The 14,065-nt window shown below is 41.3% G+C and overlaps 2 protein-coding genes across 4 annotated transcripts in view; both read left to right on the forward strand.

The window, feature by feature from the left end:
* The window catches only part of Ptprr (protein tyrosine phosphatase receptor type R), a 249,034-nt gene extending 241,414 nt beyond the window's left edge, over nt 1–7,620 (forward strand). For all 3 annotated transcript variants that reach the window (XM_006988975.4, XM_006988976.4, XM_006988977.4), the window contains one exon: nt 6,410–7,620. In XM_006988975.4, the coding sequence (XP_006989037.1) occupies nt 6,410–6,503 (94 nt within the window). In that variant the 3' untranslated portion in view covers nt 6,504–7,620. The remainder of the gene's footprint in view (nt 1–6,409) is intronic.
* Nucleotides 7,621–8,210: 590 nt separating this feature from the next.
* Ptprb (protein tyrosine phosphatase receptor type B) overlaps nt 8,211–14,065 on the forward strand; it is a 115,951-nt gene continuing 110,096 nt past the window's right edge. Inside the window, exons 1-2 of the mRNA XM_016007384.3 lie at nt 8,211–8,349; nt 9,776–10,171. Coding sequence (XP_015862870.1) covers nt 8,295–8,349; nt 9,776–10,171 — 451 coding nt within the window. The 5' untranslated portion in view covers nt 8,211–8,294. The remainder of the gene's footprint in view (nt 8,350–9,775; nt 10,172–14,065) is intronic.

Consider the following 14,065-nt stretch of genomic DNA (forward strand, 5'->3'; position numbering starts at 1 on the left):
GTGACTGTCCTGCAGCTCGACAGTCAAGTGAGCCGACATATTTAATGCTCATAAGGAGGCAACAGCTGTCCTTCATATTATTTTATAAATGGGAAAAGCCAAAGTGTGGGGGAAGAGATAAGTGGCCTGTCTAGAAAAAAAACAAAACACAAAAAAAACAGAGCTCTTTGGAATGGTGATGTTCTCCTGTAATCTCAGCACTTGGGAGGATGAGGCAGGAGGATTTCAGGAGTTTGAGCCAAGCCTGGGGCTACTTAGCAAGACCCTGTTTCAAAATGGCAATTAAAATTAATTAATGAAATCACAAAACTAGTAGGTTTCGTAAGGACTTACACCCAAACCCTGCCAGGCTCCAAGCTCACGCTCCCATGGTACCCAGCTCCCTGTCCAATAACTGTCTCCTCGTATAGAAGCATAGTTGTACCGTTTCCATCCAAATGTGCCCAACTTGGACCCATTTGTCCTTGGCCAGGCTTCTTCTTAGTCCTCCAAGGCTGACAGAGAATTCACCCAGAGCTTTCTGACTAGCCTTGTTTGACCAGAGGATGCGTGTATATATACACGGTGTTTGTAGGAGCCTAGCTTTATCCTGAGCATCTGAAGTGGGTTGTCCCATTTGCGCCTCACAATGGTGCCTAGTAGGTACAATGACTGTGTTGCCTCCTCGTTGTTTTTTGTATATGAAGAGAGAGAAAAAAAAAAAAAAAAGGTGAGCACTGCAAAGATGACGCAATAATCATTAAACTACCCGATTGGTAGTGGAGACAGAATCTATCCTGACAGCAGTATGTGCTGAGTTTGCGTTTGTTTTGTTCTGGCCCTCTTAACATACTTTGATCCCTGTTGGTAATGAACGTGACACCTTGGCATTCCAGACCATTTCAAACTCATAGCCACTGTCTTAGCTGAGGCTTTCTTGCCATGTTCATTTTACTGGGTTTGGTGGTGGTGGTGGTGGTGGTGGTGGTGTGTGTGTGTGTATGTGTGTGTGTGTGTGTTTCCCCATTTTTCATTTTGAGATAGTCATGGGTGTCATGGCTGGTCTTAAACTCCTGATCCTACCCCCCTGTCCCTACAGAGTGCTGAGATCATAGGCCTGTGGGCCCAGATAATTTTATTCTTTTTTAGTCAATACCTACTGAACAGTAGACATAAATGAAAATTTAACTATGGTAGTTAGTGGAACCCAAATTTGTACCGAAAGAGAATTCTTCAGTTCTATGATGGGGGAGCAACAGTGCTAATTTCTAGTCTTCTGTCTCACTGGTGATGCTCTGACAGTTCTGGAGCCTGCGCAGCCGAGTCTCCTAAGACTCGGGACCACTGTGGAACTCTGTTAAAACCTTAACTTTGGTTGAGCTGAAACTATGACCTCCCGGAGGTAACGGCTTTTGTTAGTGTCTGCTCTTTGAACAGCAATTGGATGATGCCTTTGGGGTTCCTATTGTGTCTGCTTGATGATGGTTGTTTTCAAAGTCATAGAGAAGAGAATCCCTGACTCTTGCCTTGTAGAAGCAGTTCACATTAGGAACCGGCTGCTTCTGTGGATTTAGATTTTAACAAATCCACAGACCCCATCTGACTGAATCAAATGCCTAGGATCAGTTATTGCTAAACTGGGTAGGGCTTCTGTGGATTTAGATTTTAACAAATCCACAGACCCCATCTGACTGAATCAAATGCCTAGGATCAGTTATTGCTAAACTGGGGTAGGAGTGAATTACTATGAAACTCTTTTGAAGACCCCGTAATCTATATAGCTCTATTCATTTTTTCCGCAAAAATATTTTGTGTGCTGTCCTAGCTGCCTGGGTTTGTTTTGTGTTTTGTTTCATAGTACCAGCTTACAAAAGAAAAATGTTCTTCCCTAGAACGGAATACAACCTGAATGGTAATCCTAGATTTTAAATTCTTACAAAGGTCAATGGAATATCCTGTATACCAATATGTTCTGCAAAACATTTATCAAATATTTCCCAAAATGACTATGATAAGTTCTTCAATTTTAATCAGTATCTAATGAATGTAACCTGGGAAACTTTTTGCTTTCTTTTAGCCCATGGTTTATCTATTTTCACATAACATAAATATATTTATGGCCCAGATTATTTATTTGCTACATTACCTGTTCAACCTAGGACTAGTTACGTGCCTCTTAGATGTAGGAGCTGCTATGTGTTTTTCACTGTAGCAAATATGAAAAGTATGACATGCTTGATCTTAAAAACTTACAACTTAACTGGAAACAATATTAAGATGAGATTAAATAGTACATATCATATCAAATTACTCATCATAGAGACGTCATCTTATTTTGGTCCTATCTTTTCTATTTGTTATTACCATTTTGTTTTAAATAAATGACTTAGATAAGATACAAGACATGCTTGTTAAATGCCTAGACAGTTCAATACTGGAAGTGAGAAATGGAAGAGTAATATATTGAATGTTGTTAGAAATAATGATTCCATACACAAGAACATTGTGCTCAGAAGAATTAACAAATTAAAATGAACAGGGGCAAATGTAAGTGCCTGTGTTTAATTTCAAAATTTCAATAGCTTCAGTACAGGATGGAAAAGAAAAACTGTAATTTTCACATTCGAGACAGTCCTGCTGACTTTTAATTAACCTCGCTGTTCCTAAGAGGCTTGCCGCTTATCAAGCACCCTGCAGCCCCAGCGGCCTCACCTCTTGACGTTCCTGCAAATGGAATCTCAATGGTCTACAACATAGAGCTAAGGGAGAAAGAATGCTTGCTGACACGATCCCATCGGGACAAGACACAGCACTGTAGGAAGGTCCCGTTTCACAAAATAGCTTGTAGAAGGGGGAGACTGTCTGTGAGGGACAGGGAAACCGGGCTACACAGAAATGTTGAGTAACCACAGGATGTTTAGTCTAGAGAAGAAAGATTATGGGACTTTGATGGTTGTTTTCATCATTTAGAGAACTATTGTGTGACTACAAGGGGAATCTTGAGACCCATTGGGGTTATTTCAGTTGGCCAATAGGGTGAGAATGTTAGAGAGCGAGAAATTCATTTTGATGTCTTCGGAAGCCTGTCTCTAAAGGTTTCTCCGCCCATGAGCATTCCAGAAGCTGGCTGATAGCCCGGCCTATAGAGAAACAAATTTTTGCCAGTAATTCTGATGACTGATCTTAGAGGACTCCTCTGATGCTACTGCTTTTGTTCTTATTTTCCGAAAGAAATGGGAAATAACAACACTTTTCCTGTGTCTTCTGATCCACGACAATTTTGCCAGAGTGTATTACGTGTTCCCATCTTTCCCTGGCTGTAGCAGCCTTGGCCTAGTTAACACAATCTGTTATACCTGATAGAACTTAATCACAGTGAATCTGCTCCAACCATGACCACACACTGCTGAGCCACTTATGGTGAAATGATTACTAAGAACTAAATTGTGACTCCACTGGTCCACTGGTCCACCCATTGGACACGCAAATGCCATGGCTGAACAGAACAGTCAAGAAAGGGGAGATATTTTACCTCAAGATGAGGTAGATGGTCAGAGCAGGTTCACAGACCAGAGCCCAAGAGAGGAAGTGCACACAGGGCCTCCACTTACAGCCTGCAGCTTGACGTAGGAGTATCGATTCTCTGAGAAAATGTCAAAGGGAGGGAGGCACTTCTCAGCGCCCTGCAGCTGCCCTAATATTTACTGTGGCTGTGTCTCCCAAGCTTTGCCATCCAGACTGGCATCTCCTGAACACCTGTGTGGGGCGTTTACCCACCACCCCACAGTTCCCCAGAGTTTTCTTGAGTGCAATCAGCAGGAAATATTAGATAGAAGGATTTATTGCGGAGAATATCGCGGAGATAAACAGATAGAAAATAAAGGATAGCCTCGAGAGGGCCTGGAACCTATTCCAATGGGCCCCGACTGTCTCTGCCCCAGGGTTTTTATAGAGATGCCAAGGGGTGGAGCAAAAGACCTCCTCCCCCAGCACAGCCAAGTGCAGACCATCTCAGACACCTGCACTCAGGCCCGTGGTCCTATCATCCTCTATTCGGACCTGCTGGGTAAAGCCACGAGGAACCCGAGAACGGCTCCCACACACCTGCTACATTTTTTTTTTTTTTTTTTTGAAATGTTCCCAGATGTCATACTGCAACTGGGAAAAGAAAGTGATTCCTCCGCTGCCATTTTTGTTGTTGTTGTTGTTGTTACCTTCTGACCAGTCCATGCTTGGAAAACAAAGTGTACAGTTCTACTGGAAAAGACTGGTATATGGCCGCCAACACGTTGCTGTCACTGGAAACTGAAGTTACCTCTTCTCTTCTTGCCGAATACATAGTTCTGGCGCCGTGTCAAACCTGCCTGAGGAATGACTGTTTAGCTCAGAGGGTGTCGTCTCACTGCCTCAGAAGTTGGACAGGCATCTGTCGATACGTGATAAAAGTGTTGTGTATAGAAATACAGGCTAGTTTCAGGTGTCATTAACCAGAGGTCAGGTGACAGAACAGCACATCATGCTTTTAAGTTGATATTGCCTGTGTGATCTGAAAATTATTCTGAATGGTACCAACCACCACTAGGGGGAAAAAAAAACTAGATAAAACCGGGGGGGGGGAACTAAAATAGGATTTGTTGTGTGACTGAGGAGTTACAGAGAGATGACAAAAATTCAGATAATTACCATAGTGATAATTCTTATTCAGTGAAATGAAGAATAGGTAACTTTTGTATTAATGCCTGACAATTTCATCAAGCTAAAGAACAATCAGCCCAGGAGGAAAACGTGATAAAAGTGTTGTGTATAGAAACGCAGGATAAGAAGTAGTGATTTTTCTCACAAAAAAAGCAGCTGCCTTCTATCCATCTATGACACTGGGGATGCTGAACAGCTGGTGATGACATTCGCCCCAGCAAAGAGGAAAAGCGAGAGCTGATTCCCAGTTTCCAGCCAGCTGAGGGATCCACCCACTATTGTGTTTAGATGCCTAGCACACCCGAGGGCTGCTTGGTGCCCTACCAGCCTTAAACAAACCACTTGACCGTAGATCTTTCACTTGTAGGAAGAGCCATAGATCACAGCTCAGCTGTGCTTTGTTAGCCTGCTTCCATCACTTTTAGCCCCTATGCATCATGCGTTCATTCTAACAGAAGATGGATGATAAGGCTCCAGTGAAATAACCCCTCCACCCCAGGGGCTCTGAGTTTACCTGGAGCTCATTATGACTTTGTAGTCGCTGTCTTGCTTTAACAGAGGAGGAGGCTGGGACCAAATGTTCTTAAGGAAGTTGTGTAAATCACACAGGTAAAAATTAGCACCAGCGAGGTTTGAGCTAAGTGGCCTGACTCATTCTGGAATCCGAGTACTCAGCTGTAAGGTTCTGTCCCTGCTCTGGTAACAGTACGCAGGCAAAAATACTTCCAGGAGGCGGGAGGATCAAGGTCCAAGGTCATTCTCTACCACAGAGTGAGTTCAATACCGGCCTCAGCTATAGGAGACCCTGTCTCCAAACACTAAAATAGGCAGGTGCCTTGAGTGCATGGCATTATATTGAGCCATATGCACACACACACACACACACACACACACACACACATATGTATGTATATATATACATAAATACATACATGCACATATATATGTATCTGTATATATATATATATATATATATATATATATATATATATATAGAGAGAGAGAGAGAGAGAGAGAGAGAGAGAGAGAGGTGTTGCTTAATGATGGAGAGATGTTCTGGAAAATGTACCATTAGACAACTTCGTTGTTATATGTACATTATATATGCACAAACGCGGATAGCACAGCCTAACACACCTAGATGATACGATATGTGTATGGCGTTTCCTGCGTCTCTCAAAGCCATCGGAGGACAATGACTGCTCGAGAGAAGACAACACGGTCAGGAGGTACAGGAACTGTGATACGTCTGCAGTGGCTGCTGGCCTAACATGGCGCGCGGTAGTTTTCCAGTCGGCTTTTAAAACTGAGGCAGGAACACAAGCTCAGTAACACTAAGAAGTGTAGCAAACACCAATGCTAGCAGTGAAGTCGTTTGTCGTCATTAACATTATCAGGGAATGTGCATAATTCCAACTCTCAGCGGGTGGGTTTGTTCAGGCCAGTGTTGTCGTCGTTATCACTAACCTGTGAGTAATGCATCATGATATGACATTGTTGCACAGCATGTGACTGCATTGACATATTAAACTTGACCAGCCAGGAGGTTTAGACACAGGTAAGAAGGATAGCAAAAATATATATTTATATTATATATATGTATATATATATACATATATATATAATCAGCTATTCTGCATGTTTGTCGTAACACTCTAGTTCTCACGACATGTGTAGGTGACAGGACTATAATGTGTCAGCAAAACTGAGTTCTTTTATGATCTCTTCCGTGCAGGGGTGGCATGGTCCAAACCAGTGAGCAGTATGAATTTGTACACCACGCTCTGTGCCTGTACGAGAGCCGACTTTCACCAGAAACCGTCCAGTGATTCCGTGAAGATTTTTACCAGAGCGTCCATCTCTCACGGGTGATTCATGAAATCGCCTACTAAAGGCTCCTGGGATGGAGCCTTCCTGCAGTGGATGAGGAGGCGCCAAAGCCAACCTGAGGCATGGACTGCGGAAGACCTGGCGACAAGCAAGGTTGCCAACCCTTTGTGTATAAGAATGCATTTGTAGGCATCCCCCAAACTATTTCGAAGGTCCCATGCTGATGGAGGTATGATCATTTCTCACACAGCCCGAGGTGGATTTTGTTTCGTCTGTGTTGATTATCTGCCACACAGAATCTATGTGTGTGATACTCAGTGACTGTCATTGTGATGGCAGGAGGAACTGCTGAAGACATCGGGATCGTGTGTTTAGATGTTCATAAAGTCTGTCTTGTGAATGGACTGTCAGCTATCCAACTGTTCCGGTTTAAGTGCTATTACCTATATCTCAGTTACCAGAATCTTGCTGCTAAAGTTGCAAGTGATCCATCACAGATTTTTAACAACTACATTTTTGATTTTGAAAAAAAAATCAAATGCTGTAACTATTTTATATGGAAATGTGTCTTGATAATATCTATTAAATGTGTATTTATAGTACCTCCTATGGATCAATTACAGAGCACAATGGCTGTCATTGGATACATGCATATATATGTATAAATATACATACATACATATATATTCTATTATTAGGCATAGAGTTGGCACCTGTTCCTCAACTCTAACCACTATATTTCTACATTGTGACTTGTTTTGCTTTAAAAAGGGGATAAACAAATTTATAGTAACTATAAAGAATCAATAATTTTAAATACTCATCTCTCTTCTACTAAGAAGGGATTTTTTTGAATACGCTGTCTGCCTGGAATCTCTCTCCCAATAAGAGGCAGGTGCCTTTTGGGGATGCTCCAACCTGTCTCATTCCCAGACATTCTTCTAAGAATGCTGTCATGCACATCCTTACATTTCTAACAGGTTTCATTTCTCAAGAGACAAATGAAGGTAAAAATAACTACACCCAGCAAACATGAGATGTTCTGCTCATATATGAATTTTCAATGCAGCAAAGTTGACTTTGTTTCATACCTACCAATAAATGGCTCTTATCACTAAATATTGAGTGGAGTATATTCTTTTCTTACCCCCACTTGGAAAAAGGCCATCGTGTGGGCAAACTGAAGTAGGTAATATGATGGATTTAATTTTAGTCTTTTCCTACTCCTGGGTAGAGATGCCTCTCTCCAAAGGCAATCTTATAATCACTTGAGAGATAATGATCCAGAAGTGCCATCATTATGTGGTTTTCCTCATAGACGCCAGCATCTCATTATACAAACAGTACATGTTTATGTCTTTATATCACTTGTCATAGACCCCCATAAATTACATGGCTTACGTATATTGGACAGAACTGTATCACCTGAAAGAAAGGCATGGCGTAGGGAGACTCAATTATCTAACATTACAATTCTCTTTCTCCATCTTGAGGTTAGGGTGTAATCATGTACCAAAGGGATGGGAGGGGAAGACATTCTGGGGGTTTCTTCTGGCTCCTGGGGACTGGATCTAACGTTTAAAAAGAGATGATCATTATACCTTCTTTCTAAGGAAACAGAAACAAGGACAGTGGTGTCAAGCTTCCCCCCAAACAATTCAATTGGAGGAAGTGTGTCACTGACTTTTCCCCTCTCCGTGAAGCACATTTCCTTCCTACTCTTCGCTTCTCTTATCTGGGAGGATTTTTTTTTCCCCCAAAGCGAAGCGTGAACCGTTGTTAAGTGGAAAATGGAGGCTGAATTTTACGTGGCGATTCTAAGCTGCCTGATCCTCGGGAGCTTGGGTGAGTGGGTCTGCCTCAGTGTCCTGGGGCATCATCTCTCTCAAAGTTAGCCGAGGAGGCTGGTAGCCTTTGGAGAAGTATCTGAAAGAAGTCAGAATTGGAGCCAGGTCTCCATGGCAGTGTAGCCAAAGACAATGAGGAGGGGGAGTTGGAGAAGACAGCTCTGGCCACTGCTGAGATTTCTCTCCAGAAGAAAATAAGTGTTTACCAAGTGCTTGGGACCGCTCAGCTCCTGGAAGGATGGGCCTCAGGGAGAGGAACCCTGAGCAAACTTCTTTCGTTATTTATATGTGACCATCTATAGCATCTATATGTTGTTATTTTTCCAAGCAGTTTACACTTTTATTTTCTTTTCTGTTAAAGAAAAAAATATATGCATAAGGAATATGATTAAAGAGAGTAAGGAAATGTGTCTTATTTGGAAGTTGTCATTCAGAAGGATTGAATATTTCCATGGAAAAGCTAAGTAGTTTAGGTTAAAACCTCATTGAAAACAATTTCTGAGCCTGAATATTTTGCTTCTTTACTGTGAATGTCTCAAAACTGGGCATTTAGTCTTCAGGAGACGCTGATATTTCTTAAATAGGTCAGTGTTGAGTGGGAAACCATAGGCATCATTCCAATGCTTTTCTACAGTACTGCAGGAATACAGATCCAGTAATCAATACTTTTGTTGTTGTGTACCAGCCACAAGTTGTGCTTGGAGAGGTGGGAACTTCCATTGTACCTTTATCTTTTAGTAAATGTGCCCCATCTTAAAAGCGTTTATTCAGACTATGCAGCTCGTAAACAAATATTTACCTACTCTGGGAGCTTAAGGACTGAGAAGGAGACATCTCTCTCATTTATATAATGGACCAGGGCTATGCTATGAAAAAGACCAAATGCTTAAAGGGCCCAAAGCTCTGTATTTAATTGACTTTGATAACACACACATCAGTCTCTGTGTTTATATTTCTTCATCCAATGAAAAGCCGTATTCTTTGGATGACTTTTCCAAGATCCCTTTTATTTCTCTAGTGGGGATATGTTCTCACTAAATCATACAAAAGTTCAACAGGGGAGTGCTGTGTATAATGTTTTGATATTCTTTTGTTGTTTCTGGGGGGTTTGTTGTTGTTGTTGTTTTGGTGGGTTGATTAGTTGGTTTGGGAGGGTATTTTTGGTTGCTTAGTTGGGTTTGGGGGATTTTTTTTTGGTTGGTTGGGCTTGTGTGTGGTGATGATAGGGGCGTGTATGTTGTTTGTTTGCCGTTTGCCTTAACATTTTAAATCACATGAGCTAAAATCTGAGATTATGCACTTGCAATGCTAGAAAGTTCAAAATATAAGCAAACCTGGTATTTTTAATTCAGCTGGTATGTGGGCAGGTGGTTTTACTATTTAATGGCCCTTCCATGGTACTTCATAAGTCTTTCATCTTCCAGAGGGGTTCCAGATAGTCCATGTCCGTAAACAGCTGTGTCTTTCCATAAATCAGAAAGTGATCATGAGCTCATGCAATGGCACCAGCCAGAACCAGCAGTGGCTGTCGACTGAGAACGGGAAGTTCCTTCACATTAGATCTGGATCATGCCTGGGCATCTCCAACTCCTCAAGGGGTCCTTTCCGACCAGCAGTCTCCACCCCCTGTGCCCAGGCACCCCGATGGACCTGTCATGATCCTGAAGGTTTCCTTGAGGTGGAAAATACCTCTCTCTTTCTCAAGAAACAGAACCGTAAGGTAGTGGTCAGGAAGATCAGTAAATACCTCGATAGCTGGATGAAATTAGACACCAACAAGGAGGGGGAGCTGTTCAATGAAAGCCTCTGTGCAAAGCAAGGTGAGTGACTCCTTTCAGAATCAGTTCTGGAAGTCATTCTACTAACTGTCTCATCTTCACAAAGCCCATGTGCTCCCATCTATCTCCTTGGGAAGATACACACATTTACTAACAGAAGTATAGCACGTGGTACCCAGCAATGGAAAACTTCATTATCCTCATTCAACTCAGCAACTTCTCTGCCTATGATGTCTTCTTTCCCTTCTTTTCTTGTGCTTATTCAGACTTTAAAATGTGTATGTGTGCATGTATGTATGTGTGCAGTCTCATATGAGTGCCACTTCTTGCATGTAGAAAGGTCAGAGGACAACTTTGGGCCTTAGTCCTTGACATCCACCTTATTTGAGACAATGTCTCTTGTCCACCCCTGCATATATATACCATACTAGGTAGCCTACAAGTCTCTGAATTCTCCCATCTCCATCTCTCATCTCACTGTAGGAGAGACTTGTGCTATTGAACCTGTGCCCTTCAAAAGCTCCTGGGGATCTGAACTGAGTTTTCATACCCAATTATGAGTCATCTTGCTGGGTCTAAAAAATGTTTCTCCAGTCTCCCTTTTGTGCCACACACTATGATCAAGGACTACTAGGTGTTGGAATATACATCCTGACATATACAAACTGCAATGACTAAAGTCAATGGTCAGGAAATTGATTCTACTGGCCTAGAAACTTCTATGCTTTAGTGAGGAGGAGTATTAGAACACAGGAATGGATGTCAAAAGGCAGGGTTGATACTAGGTCATGCTTTGAAATTCTCTCATATTGATGTTCACATCATTGGAAGGCAACCTACTTTTTTGATACAATAAAAGCCAATGAGCAGTCATAAATTTTTCTAATTTGTTGATAGTGTCCCCAGATGATAGATATACACAAATATTTGTACATGCATACACAAATTCATGGTTCATTACATAATGAGTCCTAAGTAGGAATATTTGTGGAACATCATCTATGCAGTTTCACCATCTCTTGAAGTTAACTGTTTTCCTAGTGAATCTGCTCCTCCATCAGAGGCTGGCTCAGGAAGTCATGAAAGATAAAACTCGAAGAATCACAACACACTGAGCATGACAGAGCCTCAAAGACCACTGGGAGAATCACTTAGAAATAGATCTCCACAGCAAATAGACTGAAGTTCATCAGGATGTAATGAATTGTTCTAAATTCAAGTTAACTTCTTGTCTAGAGTGTAACCCTTATAATTAACTTGTCTAGAGTGTAACCCTTATAAGAGTGCTGCCCAGTGCTTCACAGTACTCCCCAGTTCATCCCATGTTGACCCAGTGCCTCCCAGTGTTGATCCTGTTCCTCCCAGTGCTTCCCAGTCCCTCCCTGTGCTGACCTAATGATTCCTAGTCCTTCCCTGTACTGTTCCAGTGATTCCCAGTCCTTCCCTGTACTGACCCAGTGATTCCCAGTCCTTGCCTGTACTGACCCAATGATTCCCAGTCCTTGCCTGTACTCCCCAATGCTTCCCAGTGCTGATCCACTGGCTTTCTTCTAGCTGGTTGTATGACCATGTCATGGGGGAAAGGCAGAGCTCACTAAAACACACAGATCCCCAAGATTCCTTCCCACCTTTCTTCCTGCACAACTACTTACCTCAAGATCCCAGAGGCAGGCGCTATGGACGTGGGTTCATAGTCCTTCTTGGGGGTCAGCATCCACTGTACCTTAAATCTTTACTTCGTTTACCCATCTCTGAGGCTGATGTGAGCTTTTCTACCATGCTAATCTTTAAGCGTTCTTCTGCCACTCACACACATGCTAAGCAAGTACTTCATTAGATACTGGTTGAGGGCTCTACTGCGCTAGACACGGACGTCTACAGTTGCAATTCTTCTATCAATTCTGACTGTGCAAAGCGGGTAAAAATACAGTAGACTATTAGAAAATTCAACTTTACCAGAGAAATATGCAGCACGTAGAGACAATCTATGACAGTTTCTTCCCTTGTGGCTGACTTGTTCAGGTCTGTCCTGAATGACAGAACCATGGTAAATATAACAGTCATACTATTCATTCATTCATTCACTCACTCATTTATTTTCAAGACAGGGTTTCTCTATGTATCTCTGACTGGTCCTGGAACTCACTCTGTGAACCATGCTCGCCTCCAGCTCACAAAGATCTGCCTGATTCTGCCTCCCAAGTGCTGGGATTAAAGGCATGCACCACTACCACCCGATAACAGTTTTACTCTTACCCACAGAAAGGAAGACCTGTTTCTAACTTCAAACTATGCAAAGCAAGTGTTTGGCTTAATGATGCCTGCAAGGCCTTGGTTTTGTTTTAGTTTGTTTATTTGTTTGTTTATTTGTTTTTGTTTGTTTGTTTTGTTTTTGTGGGGGTTTTTTTTGAGACTAGGTCTTACTGTATAGCCCATACTGGCCTAGAACTCACAAACTGTGGATCCTTCTACAGAGGATTCTGTCTCCCAAGTGTAGAGATTACAAGTATGTACTCACACCCAGCTTGAACCAGCTTGAAAATAATTCTTTTTCAAATCACTATTTTAAAGCATTTTTTTAAATGGGGCTCTACAGTTATTATTCTGAGTCATCAAAATGGCAACAAAAGCATGATTTCTCCAACACCAGCCTATCTGGCTAAGAATAGAAAAACAGAGGCTCATAACACAACCCATAGTATTGCTGAAGACTTGTTAATATCTGGCTACTGAAAAGTGTTGTTTGGAGTCCATTAATATTTCTTTTTCCATTCCATATTAATTGCTCTGCTCTGCTCTGTTCTGCTTTGGTATTTTACTATGCTGTGTGTTGGTATGAATTTTCATTTGTTAATTTTGTTTTATTTCCCCTTGGGTATTTATAAAGTAATTTAAGCATGCTTTTTTAAGTGTGCTCTTTATTTCCCTGACTACATTTTCTGAAATGTTAATCATCTTGATCATTTCTTACTAATCTACTGTAATTCCCATCTTTTTCTCCCTTCACCCTTATGGAGACCATTAGTGTTTGGAGTGTGTATGCATGGGCATCACCTTTTCCTCACCTTCAGTTTCACTGTTAGCTCTTCCACATAATTTACTCACTTTTAATAGATGTATTATATTTCATTATATTTAACCTCTCTCTTAGATTAGAAATACTAATACAGTTAAAATTTCTTATCACAAAAATGACGTTAAGAGAAACCAATTTGTTTATTGTCCTTATTGTTATACAAAACCTTGTATGTTGGTTAATGATATTTCTGTATCTGATTATTAGTTTGTTGCCCTTTGGGAAGATATTCAAAAGGTGGTTTTGACCTGGTGAAGTCAACATGTATCATCTCACAGGTGACCTTGACCTAACTAAAAGCTAGTAACAACTTCAATGCAAAAGTGTTTTAGGTTGAATACAGGATGCCCCACTGGTCTTGAATTATGTCGTAGGAAGAATTTCGCTATAATGTGAAAACAATGTAGTAGCAATGGCACAATAAAAATGTTAAAAATAGCCTTAACATATTGTTCCATTGTGTAAGAACTTTTCCTTGCCACCATCAAAACACCTTCCTCTTTCATGAATTGTGAAATGCTTGCACTCTTCCCAAAAAAATTAGAAGAAATAGACACCAAAATACCTGATGCTCTGCTATTTTTAGAATAATTCCATGTCTATTCCAATAGAGTTCAGCAATAGAAAAATAAACTTAACTTTGAGAGTCTTGTATATCAATAAAAGGATTTTCTTCCTTCCCATCTATTTTATAAACTTCCAAGACCCATGTAAGAAATGATCACAATTGTTGGTTTGATATTGTTTGATGCCTTTAATCCCAGCACTTAGAAAGTGGAGGAAAGGGATGGAAGTCCATGGCTAGCCTCAGCTACATGAGACCCTGCAGAGAATGGAGAGGGGGATGAGGAGGGAAGGGA

This window comes from Peromyscus maniculatus, chromosome 18 (assembly GCF_049852395.1).
Source record: "Peromyscus maniculatus bairdii isolate BWxNUB_F1_BW_parent chromosome 18, HU_Pman_BW_mat_3.1, whole genome shotgun sequence".
NCBI lineage: Eukaryota > Metazoa > Chordata > Mammalia > Rodentia > Cricetidae > Peromyscus > Peromyscus maniculatus.